Raw genomic sequence first — 18,877 nt, forward strand, 5'->3', positions numbered from 1 at the left:
GAAGGTGTGAGGTGGGGCAGAGCTGCAGCTGCAGGTGTGAGGTGGGGCAGAGCTGCAGCTGCAGGTGGCACGTGGGGCAGAGCTGCAGCTGAAGATGGCACGTGGGGCAGAGCTGCAGCAGCAGGTGGCATGTGGGGCAGAGCTGCAGCTGCAGGTGTGAGGTGGGGCAGAGCTGCGGCTGCAGGTGGCACATGGGGCAGAGCTGCAGCTGAAGGTGTGAGGTGGGGCAGAGCTGCAGCTGCAGGTGGCACATGGGGCAGAGCTGCAGCTGCAGGTGTGAGGTGGGGCAGAGCTGCGGCTGCAGGTGGCACGTGGGGCAGAGCTGCAGCTGAAGGTGTGAGGTGGGGCAGAGCTGCAGCAGCAGGTGGCACGTGGGGCAGAGCTGCAGCTGCAGGTGTGAGGTGGGGCAGAGTTACAGCTGAAGGTGGCACATGGGGCAGAGCTGCAGCTGCAGGTGTGAGGTGGGGCAGAGCTGCAGCTGCAGGTGGCACATGGGGCAGAGCTGCAGCTGCAGGTGGCACATGGGGCAGAGCTGCAGGTGGCACATGGGACAGAGCTGCAGCTGAAGGTGGCACATGGGGCAGAGCCACAGCTGAAGGTGTGAGGTGGGGCAGAGCTGCAGCTGCAGGTGCCACGTGGGGCAGAGCTGCAGCTGCAGCGGAAGCTTTGCCTGGCAGCTCCAGAGGGCACAAGTCAGCAAAGCGCTGCAATAATTTCAGTGAAGTCTCCAGTGGATTGCAGCAGCCTTTAGTTCTTTTGTAAGTAATGAAACCCTAAACAGTGCCATGCAGCTCAGGAGTGGGGTGAGCTCTGTGCCCACTGGGTACTCCTGCGGGCAGGGAGTGCCAGGGAGAACCCCAGCAGCTCTGCCTCATGGGCAGTTTCCTTGCTGGAACCTTTTCCAGCTCCCAGGGCAGGGCAGGTTTGTGGGCACGTGGTGTTTGCTCAGCCTCCAGCAAGGGCCAGGGCATGGAGAGAGGGCACATTTCACTGAGCATGGAATGCAGAACTGCCTTATTTTGGCTCCATTTAAATAGCACTGGAGTTCCATTTTCATTTTGTTTCCAACCCACTTGTACCTTCTGCTGGAATTAGGGACTCAGCTCCTAGAGCAGCTGCCAGCTGGAATTTCCCTTGGAAAGCAGCTCCCAGATGCCTCAGGATCAGCAAGTACAATTTCATGTACCCTTTGCCTCTTTCTGACCCATTCTAGGAGGTCTCTTAGGAGGTCTCTCAGGTTTGAAAATGCAAGAAGCTTGTCCTTATAAATGTCCCTGAAGCTGCTGCTTTCAGAAGCTTTACTGAGACGTGGTGCAATGAAAGGGTTGGAAAGAGCAACTGAGTGGCTGCACTGGGAAACCACAGGACTACCTGTGCCCAAACCAGTCACCCCAGTGGGTCTGAGGGCACTGGGTAAGGAGAAACCAGCCATGGAGCACTCGGAATGTTTCCAACACAGATCCCAGTAAATAAGGCATTAAAAGGGAATTAGTCCCTTCTGCCTTTGATGGTTGGGCTTCTCCAGTTGAGTGTCAGACCTAATGATCAAGGCAGAGAAAACACGTCTAGTCAGGCCTGTTTTTATTTCAGTCCCTACTTATCTGGGCAAGAGCAAAACATAAAGGCAGCACAGAAAACACAGCACTGAGCTGCCCTCCCTCAATTCATCACTTGTAAAGCTTTTGCTCCAGCTTTCCAAAAGGCCATTTAGCTTAATAGTCTCTCCCATTTTTCATTTCCTCGTGTTACAGGTGCTGGGAGGTTGATTTTTTAAAGGAACAATGGAATGACATTTTACCTGACTTTGAAAATTAATTCCCAGCAGTCTCACGCCTGTTGAGCCTTGGATTTGCCTTCCATAACATGGAATGGGTGGGAAGATTCTTTAACAGAACAATAGGACATTTGAAATGAGAGAAGACATCCAATTTTCCATGCAAAAGCCATTAGTAAATTGTTTGCATGTCCATATTAGTAATATAAGATTAATTGACTAACTGAATTTCCAGAATTAAGGCAAAGGCAAAATGAAGTGGCCTCTATTTTAGTGTAACTAAATGCCAAAAAAACCCCCAAAATATGTTATTTAAAAACACTCTAAAGAAAACATGCCAAGCTCTATGATACATATTTAGACAATATGTATATAAAACTTACAATATTTGATTTACAGGAATGAAAAAGGGGGGAAAAATGGGTATTTACCTGCAATTTGAGCTTATGAATCTGGATCTCCGTTTGGTTGTTCCCATTCTTGTTTGCCATTGATCATGACAGGTCATTAAATGAAGGTCAGCTCCTTGTGGAAGAGTTTGTTGGCTCTTCAGGGCCTGAAAACTTGTGGAGTGTGAAATCAATGACAAACTTGGAGTCACTATTAGTGCTGTCAGATGTGGAGCTTGCAGTGATTCGGAACATTGTAGGAAATCAACTGTTTGCTGAATGGCCCACAAAACATGAGCTATTGCTGGAAATCTCCTTAAACACTCAGCCATTGGAGGAAATTAATCCTAAGTGGGACTTCTGTGCTAGAACTTCTGCTTTGATGAATTTGCCATGCTTGGAGGACAGTGATATTCAGCTAAGAGCATTAATAACCTCACTATTTACAGGTAATTACCCCCAGGAAGGAGCTGGGATGGCTTGAAAACATCTGTTTCCTTTTGGAATCTGTGCACATCTGCCCTTAACCAAGGTGAAAATTGGTGGGATAACTCTGAGGACTGGATTGCTGGGGGGGTTTTCTGCACCACTCTGTTCTCTGCAATTAGGTAACAGCTTCCAATTGGATTACTGCATTATTTTTTTACTTCTCAGAATGCAGAGACACAACCAAACCCCACTGAGAGAGGATTTGATGGCAGCTGAATATTCAGGTGATGCTTTGAAGACATTGGTAACCAAATACCTGAAACATCTTGTGCAGAGTGAGAATCTCCATGTCTCTGAACTTGGATTTCCCTCTCCCTCCCAGTGGGGTTTTTCACTGAAGTCCTTTGAGCTGTTACTCAGCTCAGGGTTTCACTGGGAGGTTCTCTCAGGTAGAGGAATCCCCTTAATGTGCTGGTTATGCTGGTGAAGAGAAAAATCCCACTCTGTGAGTCATTTGTACATGAGAGAGGTTGTCTGGCAGAGCTCTCCACACAGCTGGCAGCAAAATCCCTTTTCTCCTTCCAGCAGAGACAGAACCGGCTGCTGGATGGATGGGGCAGTTGTGGAATCCAACACCTCCAAGGCTTTACTGACCCTCCTGAAAGGACCTGGCTGTTCCAAGGGGATGCAGGCACAGGTCCCATGGGAAATGCCTCCAGAGAGGACTGGGGTGGTCATTGCTCTGCTTGGCTGAAGTGTGAGGAGGTATCAAGGCTGGGAGGGACAGGACTCAGAGCACCCTGGGCCAGCAGAGGGTGACTCGGTGACACTGCCACCCTCTGCTGAGGTTACCAGCCTTCTTCTTCCCCAGGACAAACTGCAGGCAAACCTCCAAGACAAACCCCCCAGGACAGAGGACAATATTGCTGTAAATGTTGCCATGTTAACTTCCCTGAGCCTCCCTGAGCACCGAGTGGTTTTCCTGCATGGATAATGGAAGCAGCACACTCCAAATACACAGAGAAAGAAACTTTTAACTCTTACTAAGTACTCTGTATTTTTAACTGAAGTGAGATTTATGAACAAACTACCTCTATCTAAATATATATAAACCCATTTACATTATTTTACATAATATATGGGAACAATTTGTCTCTGCTGGTTAATACATACATGGATAAAGCCAACACTGCTCACACTGAGCAGGGATTGCTGTAGTGAGCTCTGCATAAGCTGCTGCTCAGGCAGGGCTTGTTGGATCCTCCTGGGCAATAATGCCCAGACTATACATCCAATGTACTATATATACATTGAACTTGAGACACATTCAGCAGAACAATGAGGAAAGGAGTGTTAGAGGTGGTAAGACTCAGTGGAGTCTTAGATCATTGCCATGGTGGAGTTGATAAGGTGCTGTTCAGACAAAGGTTGGACTCGATGATCTCGGAGGTCTGTTCCAACCTAATTGATTCTGTGATTCTGAGTCACTCTTCTTTATGCTGGTTAAAGATCTTGGAACTTCATTTACACTCTGCCAGGGGAAATTTAAGTTGGATATCAGAAAAAAATTCTTTACAGAGAGAGTGCTCAGGCATTGGAATGGGCTGCCCAGAGAGGGGGTGGATTCCCCATCCCTGGAGGTTTTTCAACTGAGCTTGGCCGTGGCACTGAGTGCCATGATCTGGTAAAGGGACTGGAGTTGGACCAAGGGTTGGACTTGATGAACTTGGAGGTCTCTTCCAATCCAACTGAGAAGAGAAGAGCAACGAGGCTGGAGAAGGGACTGGAGCACAAGTGCTGTGGGGAGAGGCTGAGGGAGCTGGGGGTGTTCAGCCTGGAGAAGAGGAGGCTCAGAGGTGACCTCAGCACTGTCTGGAACTGCCTGAAGGGAAGTTCTGGCCAGGTGGGGGTTGGTCTCTTCTCCCAGGCACTCAGCAATAGGACAAGGGGGCACGATGGGCTCAAGCTCTGCCAGGGGAAATTGAAGTTGGAGAGCAGAAAGAAATTCTTTGCAGAGAGAGTGCTCAGGGATTGGAATGGGCTGCCCAGAGAGGGGGTGGATTCCCCATCCCTGGAGGTTTTTCAACTGAGCTTGGCCGTGGCACTGAGTGCCATGATCTGGTAAAGGGACTGGAGTTGGACCAAGGGTTGGACTTGATGATCTTGGAGGTCCTTTTAAACCCAATCCATTCTATGATTCTGTGATTCTGTGGATGTGGCACTGAGTGAGAATCCACCACATCTGGATCCAACCCCACTGTGATCACCAGCCCAGGGCATGGAGTGCCCTGGGCTGGTGATCACAGTGGGGTTGGATCAAGGGTTGGACTTGATGATCTCGGAGGTCTTTTCCAACCCAATCCATTCTGTGATTCTGTGATTCTATAATTCTACAAAGACAACCCAAAATGTTGTGATGGAAAAAAACTTAAAGGAAGGATCAAACCCTTGGCTGTGATGAATCTTTACAGCTTAAAGCAGCAGTGGATACATCAGGTGAGTGCTCAAAGCTGAAAGCTTTGGACACATCCCAGGTGGGCTGGGAGTGTGTCTGAAAACTCTGTATTGACATAGAGACAATATTCCTAAAGGCCCAGGGAGGTGGGGGCTCTGACTTGGTGTACCCTTCCAGCCAGTGTTATGGAGTTTGTTCTCACTTTGTATCCCCTGTATTGGACCACATTAGTGCTTACAGCCCCATTTGCTTTCCCTGCCACGCTGTCTGCCCGTCACTGGTGCTGAATGTGGGGTTTGCACACATGCCAAACAGTTTGTTGCTTGGCAAGAGTTCACTGGCAAGAGAATTTGCTTCCCTGCATAGTAATGGGCATGTTTGGCTAATGGGCCCTTTGTCTGGGCGCCTCTTGCATATTCAGAGCTGCTCCTTTGTCCAGCCTGACCCAGGCAGCAAAAATCAGAGAGTCATAACTATGTGCCCTGTCCTTACCAGAACATCAACTGAGGCACGAATTAGCTGGTTTGGGGCAAACTTGTCCTCTGCTGCTCTTTAACTCCTCGGGTGTTGTCCAACCACACTCACTCTGTCCATCCACACTCACTCTGTCCATCCCTGGTTTTTATGCTTTTGGAACCGCCTCACTCTGCTGTTTGTGTTCTCTGAGAGTACATTTAATATTGAAATGCACAACTCTGATGATTTAGGAGGTTTGGGATGGCAAATCTGAGAACATGGTGTGAGCAGAGCTGACAGCTGGGCTGGTTGTAAAGTCAGAGGAAGGAGTTTGCTGGGTGTGCACCAGGGCCTGGGCTGGCAGTAACACCTGCATTGCAGGGCAAGGCCCCTTCATTTGTGCAACAAAGTGTGACCAAGGCAGCAATAAGTTCAACTGGGAACTGGAAAGCCAAGAATTTCCTTGGCCATGTGGACATGACATGTGGAGTCTCTTCGGTGTTGGGGCTGCCTGGTTGTTGGTATGGAAATGGGGTCATATTTTTTTTGTAATTGGCTTTTTTTCATGTACAGCTTTTCTTTTTGTCCTGTAGCTGCTTTCTACTGTCAGTGTTTAATAGATCAGCTAAAGGTTGGGAGTCACTTTTTATTTTGGAATGCTTGGACAGATTGCTTTGCTCTGCCTGGAACAGCAGGTTTGGGTGGATAACAAGCCAGTTTATTGGCAGGGGGGAAATCAATGGCACACGTACACAGGACTTTTGCTGGTTTAATTAGACCAGACAGACGACTTTTTAAACAGCCCAGTCGAAACAATGTGCTGCAGAAACACACAAAAGCCTCATTTAGAAGGATGAGGTTGGAGATCAAACTTTCCCATTGTTTGCAGTGAATCCCCAATAACCAGAGCCCCCAAAGCTCAGCTGAGTAATTCCCCCAGACAGATCCTGCCAAAGTGGATGTCACAGCACCATCTAGTGCCTCTTCTCCCAGCACCAGAGGGAAGGAATCTCATTTTCCACTTGATTCCAGAATGTAGGTGGGGATGAGGGAGTGCATTGGCTGCTTATACATTCTGACAACTTCCCTCTCAAGTGGTGCACAGATGGGAGGGAGCCGAGGGATGGAAAGGAGCTTTGCAATCTTACCCAGGGAAGATTTTGTCAGTATTGCTGCTCTTGGTTCCTCTTTTATCCTCACACAGTTTTCCTCCTGAGCATCGTTGGGAAGTGGAGGCAGGAGTGGGAAAATGGGAGCAAAAGCACCGTGGATAAATAACAAACTGACCAAATGGGGATGAGTTGTATTTTTGGTAGAACATACACCCTGCTTGGAGTGACTGCCAAGTGGGAGGCTGGGCTTTGTTTGCAAACACCTTCTGTGGAGATCTGCACCTGTAATTAATGTAAAGATCAGGTCACCAGCTCCCAAGCCTTTGCTTTCCTCATCCCCAGTATGACCTGGGATGAAGACTAAATTAACTCTAAATTAATAGTAAATTAAATTCTGAATATTACTATGTTTTAATATCCTTTACATTGCTCTCCTTTTCTTTGTTCCCTGTTCTTCTGGGAAGGTGATTAATGTCCTCTGGCTCCAAACAACTTGGAGGTTAACCAAGAACCACTTTGCAATTAGCAATTCCCAACCAGCCCTGGGAGACGATATAAATTTGGGGATGAAACCCCACGGGGCTGGTGGCACGGGGTTTAAACTTTCATTTTATTTTAGGAGTGCTGTTTTCAGCAACAAAGGTCCTCCCAGCTGCCTGTGAGTGTCTGGGAGCAGCAGCTGCTGCAAAGCAGAAAGCCTTTCATCACATTGGAGTGCTCTGACTCCATCTAAATTACAGTAATTTGGGCGACTCTCAGACAGGCTGGCACTGACCAGATTAACTCGTGTACTCTGGGATGCCCTCACCAAATTTACTCCAATAACTGGGGATTGACACATTGCTCTTCAGTTTGCAACCTGCTGCTTTCTGTTTATAACCTGACCTGGGTTAATGCTGCTGGAGGAACAGGAAACCACTTCCAGTGATTCCAGTCTCCATTTGGGAACACCACATGCTGGGAGGGAGTGGAGTTTAACATCAACGACTCTTGAAACTAATGACAGCTTTTTGTGGCAGTCAATATTGATACATTCAATGTGCTTTCCAGCAGGTGTACTTTAAAAACCTAAAAATGAATGATACTGATGCCAAAGGGGTTTTTGTTCTGGTTTTCACATTTTGTAGATTTTAAGAACACAGTAGGTGTAGATTTTTAGAGGGTTAATATTTCTAACAGTTTAATGCCTTTCTATCACTACCCCTGTCCCAGAACAGGGAGCTCAAATTCCTTTAGTTAATTAATCTTGTTCAGACTCCTTTCCAAGGTAGAGCTGAAGGATATCAGAAGGCCCACAGGATGAAACATAAACACAGGTCAGAGTGACCCAAAAGCCAGAACTGGATGAACTCCAAGAGACCTTTGTGTGCCTGAGGAAGAAGAGCTGATGAAGACAGAGGGTCTTGATGACCCCAGACCCAATTCCAGGGGTTGGACCAGGGGTGGGACTGGGGCTGGACTGAGAAATGTGTAAAGCAATGATTGGAGGGATCTTATTATAAAAGCCATGGAAACAAGAACTGGGACACATGGATGTCATCCTGTATTCCTGTGGGCTGTAGGCCTGGGATATTAAAGGACCTTTACTTTTTATCTTACCCTGCACTAACGTGGCTCAGAGTCCTGTTTTTGGGGGGAAGGGTCACTCACAGCATCAATACCTTAATGTAGTCAATAAAACATCCTGATGGTGATGTGGGGATATCTCAAGAAGAATCTTCACCAAAAAAATCCTCAGTGTCTTCACTGTGGCCCTGCAGGAAAAACTGGTGACTTGTGATGTCTGTAAATTTTAGTCAAGGGGTGAATGAGCTCAGTTTGGGGGTCGAATTTAGGTTAATGCAGTAGCTGGAGTTAATGTGCTCATAGATCCAGCTCTTAGCAGGGGGAAGGTCAGAAAGAGATGCAACAGCATCCAAAATATGAGACAGGGAACTCCTGGGGTTTGCTCCCACAGTTTCCACTATTTAGCACTTTATTGTGATTGTTATTGAATTCAGTGTTTCCTTACAGAAACCTAAAGCAGCTCCTTTGGTCTGGAGAATCTCAGGAGCCACTGAAAAATCAGTTCTGTCCCTCAAGACTGCAGAATGAACTTAAAAGTGTGATTTAAATGTACCCCCAGCAATGTAGTAAAAACCCAACAGATATCAGAATAGATTAGCATATCAAAAGAAGTAAAAATATTGAGCATAACTTTTTAAATGAAGCCCCCAGGGGTTGGAGAAGAAGTGGCTCATAACTTGTTAATACTTCAGTTGGCCAGGCTGGAAACCTGCCTGACAACACTTGATTTGTTTTATTGTGGTGTATTAACAGCCACAGTACTCTGCAATTGTGTATATCACACTGAGAGAATGCAGAGAAACTTATGGAATCATAACTTAATCATTTAACTGATTATTGCATTAATAAATGCTGAATGTATCATCATGGGCTTGTTTGTGCTACAATCCTCATGTGGCAAATGTGGCATTGATTGTTGCTCTAAAGGCTCATTCAGGTCAGTACAGACAGTGATTATTTTGGAACTTCCCACCCATGATGGTAAGGAAATTAGAGTGCTATTTGTCTTTTAAATGTGCTTCTCTAAACCACTTTAATTCTGACTGAGAAAAACATAAAAATTAGTGTTTTGCTTGCTGGCTAATCATTGGTTTCCTCTGTCAGTGGTCCAGGGAGAGTATTATTGTAGAACTGAAATGGGAGAGTATTATTGCTGAACTGAAATGGGAGAGTATTATTGCAGAACTGAAATGGGAGAGTATTATTGCTGAACTGAAATGGGAGAGTATTATTGCAGAACTGAAATGGGAGAGTATTATTGCAGAACTGAAATGGGAGAGTATTATTGCAGAACTGAAGTGGGAGAGTATTATTGCTGAACTGAAATGGGAGAGTATTATTGCAGAACTGAAATGGGAGAGTATTATTGCTGAACTGAAATGGGAGAGTATTATTGCTGAACTGAAATGGGAGATAGTCCAGAGAAAAGCAGCAAGTGCAGAATTTAGCCCTCAAAAAAAGGCCTTTTTGGAGAGAAACAGGGCTGAGACAGAGGACCTGTTACATGCTCAGGGGGACTGTATGGGATTAGTGACTTGCAACAAAGATTGCCAACAGCATAAAGAGTAAATGTTTTAATGGAAAAGGAGAAATCCCAGAGTCATTCCATGGCACGCTTGTTTTGTTGGGGTCTGGTTTTAATGGGGAAGGTAAGGAATACATAAACATCAAGGTGTCATCTCAGCCTGCCCTGGCTCCTGCCCAGCTCACTGAGCCACACCAGTGAGACCTGTGATCCCCCAGGACCCTCTGCTGGGATGGCACCAGTGACAGAGTCAGTGCCAGGCTGGCAGGGACCACTGGAGATGAGCTGGTCCCACTTCCATGCTCCAGCACAGGGACAGGGCTGTGCCCAGGTGATCCCTGGGGATCTCAGCCTGCCCTGGTTCCTGTCCAGCTCACTGTGCCACACCAGTGAGACTTCTGATCCCCCAGGACCCTCTGCTGGGATGGCACCAGTGACAGAGTCAGTGCCAGGCTGGCAGGGACCACTGGAGATGAGCTGGTCCCACCTCCGTGCTCCAGCACAGAGACAGGGCTGTGCCCAGGTGATCCCTGGGGATCTCAGCCTGCCCTGGTTCCTGTCCAGCTCACTGTGCCACACCAATGAGACTCTGCTGGGATGGCACCAGTGACAGAGTCAGTGCCAGGCTGGCAGGAACCACTGGAGATGAGCTGGTCCCACCTCCATGCTCCAGCACAGGGACAGGGCTGTGCCCAGGTGATCCCTGGGGATCTCAGCCTGCCCTGGCTCATCTCCAGCTCACTCTGTCACATCAGTGAGACTTCTGATCCCCCAGGACCCTCTGCTGGGATGGCACCAGTGACAGAGTCAGTGCCAGGCTGGGAGGGATCAGGCTGGCTGGAGATGGTCCCTGTGGTCCTTGGGGATCTCAGCCTTCTGTCCAGCTCTGTCACATCAGCGAGACTTCTGATCCCCCAGGACCCTCTGCTGGGATGGCACCAGTGACAGAGTCACTGCACTGGCACTGACTGTGTCACTGCTGCCATCCCAGGAGACTCTCACTTGTGCTCCGCGAGCTGCCCGTCTCTTTTGTACTGATTCTTAGCGTTGTGTTTTCGGCTTCTCCTTCAAGCCCTTTACCCGACAGGCTTCCCCCAGCATGAATTTTGTCACAGCCCCCGCCTGTCCCTGGCCAGGGGAGCAGCGACCGGCCCAGCCCAGCCCGGCCCGGGGCAGGCGGTGCCATCGGTGGGGCCATGGCCGGGCCCGCCCCGCTGCCCTCCCGGCCATGGCCGCGGCTCCTCCTCCCGCAGCTGCCCCGCCCCGGCCGCTTCCCAGACTCCTCTCCGGGTAAACAGCGATGGCCGCCGAGGAGGGAGGCGGCGAGCCCCGGAACGACATGGGGAACCACCTGCAGCTGGTGCCGGGTGAGGGCCGGGCCGGGCCCGGGAGCGGCGGGGCCGGGAGGGGACTGGGCAGAGCTGGGGACCCGTGTGGGGGCGATGGGGGGAGCGGGGAGGGCCGAGGGGCACTGAGAGGAGCGGGGGCAGCTCGGGCCGGCTCCATGGCCGGGTTTGCGTGACCGGCGGGGCCGGGCTGTGTCTGTGGGCGCTCCGGGGGCTGCAGAGCGGAGCGGGGCGAACCTGCGGCCTCGGCACCGAGGCTGTGCCTGCCACATCCCCCTTGGCCCTGCCATATGCCCTCGGGCCCTGCTACATCCCCCCTAGCCCTGCCACATACCCCCGGACTGTGCCCTGCAACATCCCCCTGGCTCTGCCACGTCCCCCAGAGTGTGCCACATCCCCCCCCTGGCCCTGCCACATCCCCCCGGGGGCTGCCACATCCCCCCTGGCCCTGCCACATCCCCCCTGGCCCTGCCACATCCCCCCTGGCCCTGCCACATCCCCCCCCTGGCCCTGCCACATCCCCCCTGGCCCTGCCACATCCCCCCTGGCCCTGCCACATCCCCCCTCTGGCCCTGCCACATCCCCCCTCTGGCCCTGCCACATCCCCCCTCTGGCCCTGCCACATCCCCCCTCTGGCCCTGCCACATCCCCCCCCCGGGCCCTGCCACATCCCCCCTCTGGCCCTGCCACATCCCCCCTCTGGCCCTGCCACATCCCCCCTCTGGCCCTGCCACATCCCCCCCCCCCGGGCCCTGCCACATCCCCCCCCCCCCGGGCCCTGCCACATCCCCCCCCCCCGGGCCCTGCCACATCCCCCCCCCCCCGGGCCCTGCCACATCCCCCCCCCCCGGGCCCTGCCACATCCCCCCCCCCCCGGGCCCTGCCACATCCCCCCCCCCCCGGGCCCTGCCACATCCCCCCCCCCCCGGGCCCTGCCACATCCCCCCCCCCCGGGCCCTGCCACATCCCCCCTCTGGCCCTGCCACATCCCCCCCCCGGGCCCTGCCACATCCCCCCTCTGGCCCTGCCACATCCCCCTCTGGCCCTGCCACATCCCCCCCCTGGCCCTGCCACATCCCCCCTCCGGCCCTGCCACATCCCCCCTGGCCCTGCCACATCCCCCCTGGCCCTGCCACATCCCCCCTCTGGCCCTGCCACATCCCCCGGACTGTGCCACATCCCCCGGACTGTGCCACATCCCCCCTGGCCCTGCCACATGCCCTCGGGGCCCTGCTACATCCCCCCTGGTCCTGCCACATTCCCCCTGGCCCTGTCACATCCCCCCGGACTGTGCCACATCCCCCCTGGGCCCTGCCACATCCCCCCTGGGCCCTGCCACATCCCCTCGGGCCCTGCCACATCCCTCCTGGCCCTGCCACATCCCCCTGGCCCTGCCACATCCCCCCGGACTGTGCCACATCCCCCTTGGCCCTGCCACATCCCCCCCCGGGCCCTGCCACATCCCCCCTGGGCCCTGCCACATCCCCCCTGGCCCTGCCACATCCCCTCTGGCCCTCCCACATCCCCTGGACTGTGCCACATCCCCCTTGGCCCTGCCACATCCCCCCTGGGCCCTGCCACATCCCCCCTGGGCCCTGCCACATCCCCCCTGGGCCCTGCCACATCCCCTCAGGCCCTGCCACATCCCCCCTGGCCCTGCCACATCCCCCTGGCCCTGCCACATCCCCCCTGGGCCCTGCCACATCCCCCCTGGGCCCTGCCACATCCCCCCTGGGCCCTGCCACATCCCCCCTGGGCCCTGCCACATCCCCCCTGGGCCTGCCACTTACCCCCTGGCCCTGCCACATCCCCCTGGCCCTGCCACATCCCCCTGGCCCTGCCACATCCCCTGGACTGTGCCACAGCCACTGAGTCCATAAAGTTGTGTTGGATGGAGGGACACTCGATCAGGGCTGTTCAGGGAGCCCCTGGGATGAAACGCTGTGGGGTTTCCACCAGAGTGGGCAAATCCCACCTCTGTGAAACCAGGCAAAGTCTGAGGAATACATTTGTTATTTTAGAATGTTTCCCCTGCATGTGAGTGCTGTGCAGAGCCTTTATTGAGCAGGGGAGCAGGAGGAGCGAGGGCTGGAGGGCAGTGTTGGCCCCATGTGCTGTCCAGGCTTTGGGAATGTGGGACTGTATCTCCACACACAGCACTGTAACTCCTCGTCAGGGGAATTATGAATAATTATTGCATAATTGCCTGTATTGTTCTGCACGTGGTGCCTCCAGACTGACAGCAGAGCATATGGTTTGGGAAGCAGCTCGTGCTGAGCTGGAAAAAGCATTATTTCAGGATAAGTGTGCAGAAGAGGACAAAGCAGTGAGTCCTGCCAGTCACCAAAGTCCATTTCCTGTGGCAGAAAATTCTATGAGCACCTTAGGCCTGTGTATTTTAAATAATATGAAAATATTCCCTGAGTATTTTAGGAAATACAGCCTTGATATGTATCCTACCTTGTTAAGAGCTTCGTATTTCTGCCCAAAGGCACTGAGGGTGGACTGGGCAGTGTTAATGGACCAGCATAAACCTGTGAAACGTGAGCCTTGCCATGCAGCCCTTGGCTCTCCCTCACTGCAGGTCTGAAAACCCAGCAATAAATGTGCAGTGAGGGTGTAAAACCTGCAGATTGTTGTGCCCTGCTGCTGTCCCCGAGGAGGGGCTGAAGTTGCTGCTGGTTTTGCTGTTTTGTGCCACTCCTCCCTGGTGCTGGAGGTCTGAAAAACCAGCAATAAATGTTTAGAGAGTGTGTAGAAGCCTCGGGCTGTTGTGCCCTGCTCCTGTCCCCGAGGAGAGGCTGAGGAGAGGCTGAAGATGCCTCTGTGTTTGCCACTCCTTACTGGTGCTGCAGGTCTGAAAAACCAGCAATAAATGTTTGGAGAGTGTGTAGAAGCCTCGGGCTGTTGTGCCCTGCTCCTGTCCCCGAGGAGAGGCTGAGGAGAGGCTGAAGATGCCGCTGTGTTTGCCACTCCTCGCTGGTGCTGGAGGTCTGAAAAACCAGCAATAAACGTGCAGAGAGGGTGTAGAAGCCTCAGGCTGTCGTGCCCTGCTGCTGTCCCTGAGGAGAGGCTGAAGGTGCCACTGTGTTTGCCACTCCTTTCTGGTGCTGCAGGTCTGAAAAACCAGCAATAAATGTTTAGAGAGTGTGTAGAAGCCTCGGGCTGTCCTGCCCTGCTCCTGTCCCCGAGGAGGGGCTGAAGTTGCTGCTGGTTTTGCTGTTTTGTGCCACTCCTCCCTGGTGCTGGAGGTCTGAAAAACCAGCAATAAATGTTTAGAGAGGGTGCAAAAGCCTCGGGCTGTTGTGCCCTGCTGCTGTCCCCATGGAGAGGCTGAAGATGCCACTGTGTTTGCTACTCCTCGCTGGTGCTGGAGGTCTGAAAAACCAGCAATAAATGTTTAGAGAGGGTGCAGAAGCCTCGGGCTGTTGTGCCCTGCTCCTGTCCCCGAGGAGAGGCTGAGGAGAGGCTGAAGATGCCGCTGTGTTTGCCACTCCTTTCTGGTTCTGGAGGTCTGAAAAACCAGCAATAAATGTTTAGAGAGGGTGCAGAAGCCTCGGGCTGTTGTGCCCTGCTGCTGTCCCCGAGGAGAGGCTGAAGATGCTGCTGCTTTGCTGTTTTTTGGGCCTCTCCTCGCTGGTGCTGCTGCAGTGAAATGAGTCATCGCCGCTCCTGTGCCACCCTCAGCAGCCACTGCGAGGGTTTGGCAAGGGCCAGGCAAAGTTTTGCAGGGCAGACAGTTCTTTCTGATCATCTGCTGTTAATCCTTTCTGCCTTCAGCAGAACAGGGGAACGGCCTCTCTCTAACGGGGTGTTAACTAATGATGGATCCAGCTGGATGAGAGCACAGGGAAAGCAGGGGATGGTTTTTATTTTCAGAATCACAGATTATTCTGAGCTGGAAGGGACTCACAAAAGGATCATCGAGTCCAACTCAAGTCAATGCCCACACAGGGGTTTGAACCCATGACCTTGGCATTATTACAACCAAGTTTGAACCAGCTGAGCTACAGCTGAGACTCCCTGCCCTGACCCTGCAGTGCTGCCCCAGAACCAAACAAAAACTTCTGTGCTTTCCCTCCATCAAACTGAGCAAAATAATGGCAGCTTTGCACCTCTTAATTGTTTGCTCCTTGTAATTGTTCATAGTTAGGGTTCCTGACTGAATATGGTGGAAATTTCACATAGAAATGGAGTATTTTTAACAATAATTAGGAAGATGATGTCTCACTGCTTAAAGTACTTTAATTAGGTAAAATACCAAGGAGAGCCTGTAACCTCCTTTCCTGCCACACTGGATCATTTCTTACTGAGCTAAATAAAATACAGGATGGATCTGTAAGAGCAGGTTCTATAAACTAGGCATTATTTTTAAAAAAGTGAGGTGGAGTAGAAGGAAGACCATTTTGTAAAGAATGTGTTTAACAACTGCATGTGAAGGCCAAAGAGGGAAAGAAAAGGTTCTCTCTGAACCCAACATATAATGTTTTCTTCACTGTTCTCTTCTCCCACCCTTAGAAACAGTAAAATTAGTGGTGCTTCCCTTTCTTTGGGAAGATTCTTTCCTTCTGGAGCACCTTTTGTAATATTTGCCTACAGAACCTTTCAGGTAGTTAATCCCTCCACCTTTTAAATTCTCAGCTCTGAATTATTTCTTAAGAATATACTGATTGCAAAGTCAGGCAACTGGACAGACCATTATAAAGATATTTTTCTGCTTATCTTACAGTAGCTTTCAAGATCCAAATGATGTTTTTCAGCACCACTGGGATTATCCATTACCCAGCAGCTCTTGGTGTAAGAATCCTGCAGATTGGCTTATGTGAACATCTATTTTAGATATAAGTAGTGTTTGTGCTCAGAGAAATAGGCTCAAGTAATGCAGTTACAAATGTGTGATCATTGCATTGCATTTGGTTTGGGCATTTGCAGGCACACATTGTATGGTAAGCACAAACCAGTCAGTGAAACCAGCATTTTAGAGATAATACTTGTTATTATTTCACTATGGTTTTGATTTATTTTAGAATATCTATACAGATTTTATTCAGATAAACACACTATTTATGTTTCCAAAATGAAGCATACTTATAATTTAACTGTCCTCTTGCTGAAGGTAGTTTTAGGATTGATACCCAGAACTGAGAAATGGGAAGGAAGCAGTGGTTTTAAAATACTGTTTTGTACCTGATATGCTTCAGAATCATGTGATTTGCTTCCTTAGGAGTTGCCTTTGCTGGGTTTTGTGGGGGTGACAGTGTGTGTGGATCTCTTAAGGTCTGGGGTGATTGCTGAGTGCATCCTTAAGGAGCAGGGAGCCCCCTGTACAATGTGGGTGCCTTGTAACCAGTAGAATCTCTCCATGTGTGTGAGGTGAACTGCTGACCAACAGTGTGCTGGCATGTTGTGTACAGGAGTAGATAAAAGTGAAGCTGTTACTCCAAGTCCTTTGTCTTGGGTGATCCTTCTGATCCCAGTGCAGGCTGAGCTGTCTCTGCCCCATCTAAGCATCGCAAAGCTGATCTATCTGACCCTGACAAGGGGTGACCCCAATGCCAGGCTGTGGTTCTGCTGCAGTTCCAGGCTGCAGTTCTAGGCTGCCTGGATCTCTTAAGGTCTGAGGTGATTGCTGAGTGCATCCTTAAGGAGCAGAGCCCCCTGTACAATGTGGATGCCTTGTAGCCAGTGGAATCTCTCCATGTGTGTGAGGTGAACTGCTGACCAACAGTGTGCTGGCATGTTGTGTACAGGAGTAGATAAAAGTGAAGGTGTTACTCCAAGTCCTTTGTCTTGGGTGATCCTTCTGATCCCAGTGCAGGCTGAGCTGTCTCTGCCCTCTCTGAGCACCGCAAAGCTGATCTACATTAGACCCTGAGATCAGCTCAGTTGGTTCAAACTTGGTTGTAATAATGCCAAGGTCATGGGTTCAATCCCCTGTGTGGGCCATTGACTTAAGAGTTGGCCTCGATGATCCCTGTGGGTCCCTTCCAACTCGGAATAGTCTGTGAGTCTGTGATTTGTTCTGCGATTACCCAAACAAAGGGTGACCCCAATGCCAGGCTGTGGTTCTGCTGCAGTTCCAGGCTGCAGTTCTAGGCTGCCCGGATCTCTTAAGGTCTGAGGTGATTGCTGAGTGCATCCTTAAGGAGCAGAGAGCCCCCTGTATAATGTGGGTGCCTTGTAGCCAGTAGAATCTCTCCATGTGTGTGAGGTGAACTGCTGACCAACAGTGTGCTGGCATGTTGTGTACAGGAGTAGATAAAAGTGAAGGTGTTACTCCAAATCAAGTCCTTTGTCTTGGGTGATCCTTCTGATCCCAGTGCAGGCTGAGCTGTCTCTGCCCCCTCTGAGCACCGCAAAGCTGATCTACATTAGACCCTGAGATCAGCTCAGTTGGTTCAAACTTGGTTGTAATAATGCCAAGGTCATGGGTTCAATCCCCTGTGTGGGCCATTGACTGAAGAGTCGGACTTGATGATCCTTTTGGGTCCCTTCCAACTCAGAATAGTCTGTGTGTCTGTGATTACCCAAACAAAGGGTGACCCCAACGCCAGTCTGTGGTTCTAGGCTGTGGTTCCAGACTGCAGTTCTAGGCTGTCTGGATCTCTTAAGGTCTGAGGTGATTGCTGAGTGCATCCTTAAGGAGCAGAGAGCCCCCTGTACAATGTGGGTGCCTTGTAGCCAGTGGAATCTCTCCATGTGTGTGAGGTGAACTGCTGACCAACAGTGTGCTGGCATGTTGTGTACAGGAGTAGATAAAAGTGAAGGTGTTACTCCAAATCAAGTCCTTTGTCTTGGGTGATCCTTCTGATCCCAGTGCAGGCTGAGCTGTCTCTGCCCCCTCTGAGCACTGCAAAGCTGATCTACCTGACCCCAACAAAGGGTGACCCCAGCAGGGTTTGTATGTTTGGTGTGCACACAGCAGAGCTGGCAGCAGTGAAATTGCCTCAAATACCAGCAGGAGTCTCTGCATGAATGCACAGCTTCACACTGCTCATTTATTGCTCAGGGTTGTCCTGCTCCACGCTCTGCATTCAGCATCCTACAGGAAATTAAGTTATCTGGAGACCCAGTGTACAGGCAGAGCACACTCAGAGCTGAGATAAGGAGGTACTACTGTAGGGAAGAGCTGCACTGACAGCCTTTGTTTATTATTTTCTTCCCAGAAAAGTTGTTCTCTAGTCTTTCAAAAATAAATTACCAGTGTTTGACTGTTTCTATAGAATGATGATTTTGCTGTAACAGCAAGAAAATTATTTTCCTCAGGTTTACAAATACAGAACTTGCTTCTCTGTGCAAGGCTGTAGCCTGGGAATAGTGAATGCATTTCCCTCATTCTCTGACTTTTCTCAGTATCTTGGTCTTTGCTGGCTGATTTCTACAAAATATTCTCTATGTGCTTATTAGCAGAGAGCGAGGAAGAAGATGACAATGAAATGGAAGTGGAAGATCAAGATAGTAAAGAAGCAGAAAAGCCAAACATCATTAATTTTGACACCAGTTTGCCCACATCACATATGGTACGTTTTTTATATATTGTCTGTTGAATCTTGAAGAGGTTGAATGGTTTTGTGTAGTTCTAAGTTAAAGATTTAATTTTATTTTCATAGAATTGTAAGATCACGGAATGGTTTGGGTTGGGAGGACCTTAAAGTCCATCCAGTCCCACCCCTGCCATGGGCAGGGACACCTTTCACTATCCCAGGGTGCTCCAAGCCCTGTCCAGCCTGGCCTTGGGCACTTCCAGGGCTGGGGCAGCCACAGCTTCTCTGGGCATCTGTGCCAGGGCCTGCCCACCCTTGTAATAAAGACTTTTTGCCTAATA

At 50.7% G+C, this 18,877-nt stretch overlaps 1 protein-coding gene across 3 annotated transcripts in view; it reads left to right on the forward strand.

The window, feature by feature from the left end:
• The first annotated feature begins 10,985 nt into the window (after nucleotides 1-10,985).
• CRBN (cereblon) overlaps nucleotides 10,986-18,877 on the forward strand; it is a 28,979-nt gene continuing 21,087 nt past the window's right edge. For 2 of the 3 annotated variants that reach the window (XM_071550200.1, XM_071550202.1), the window contains exons 1-2: nucleotides 10,986-11,073; nucleotides 18,460-18,572. In XM_071550200.1, the coding sequence (XP_071406301.1) occupies nucleotides 11,007-11,073; nucleotides 18,460-18,572 (180 nt within the window). In that variant the 5' untranslated portion in view covers nucleotides 10,986-11,006. The remainder of the gene's footprint in view (nucleotides 11,074-18,459; nucleotides 18,573-18,877) is intronic. The other variant, XM_071550201.1, reaches the window with a different exon arrangement.

This window comes from Pithys albifrons, chromosome 3 (assembly GCF_047495875.1).
Source record: "Pithys albifrons albifrons isolate INPA30051 chromosome 3, PitAlb_v1, whole genome shotgun sequence".
Lineage (NCBI taxonomy): Eukaryota > Metazoa > Chordata > Aves > Passeriformes > Thamnophilidae > Pithys > Pithys albifrons.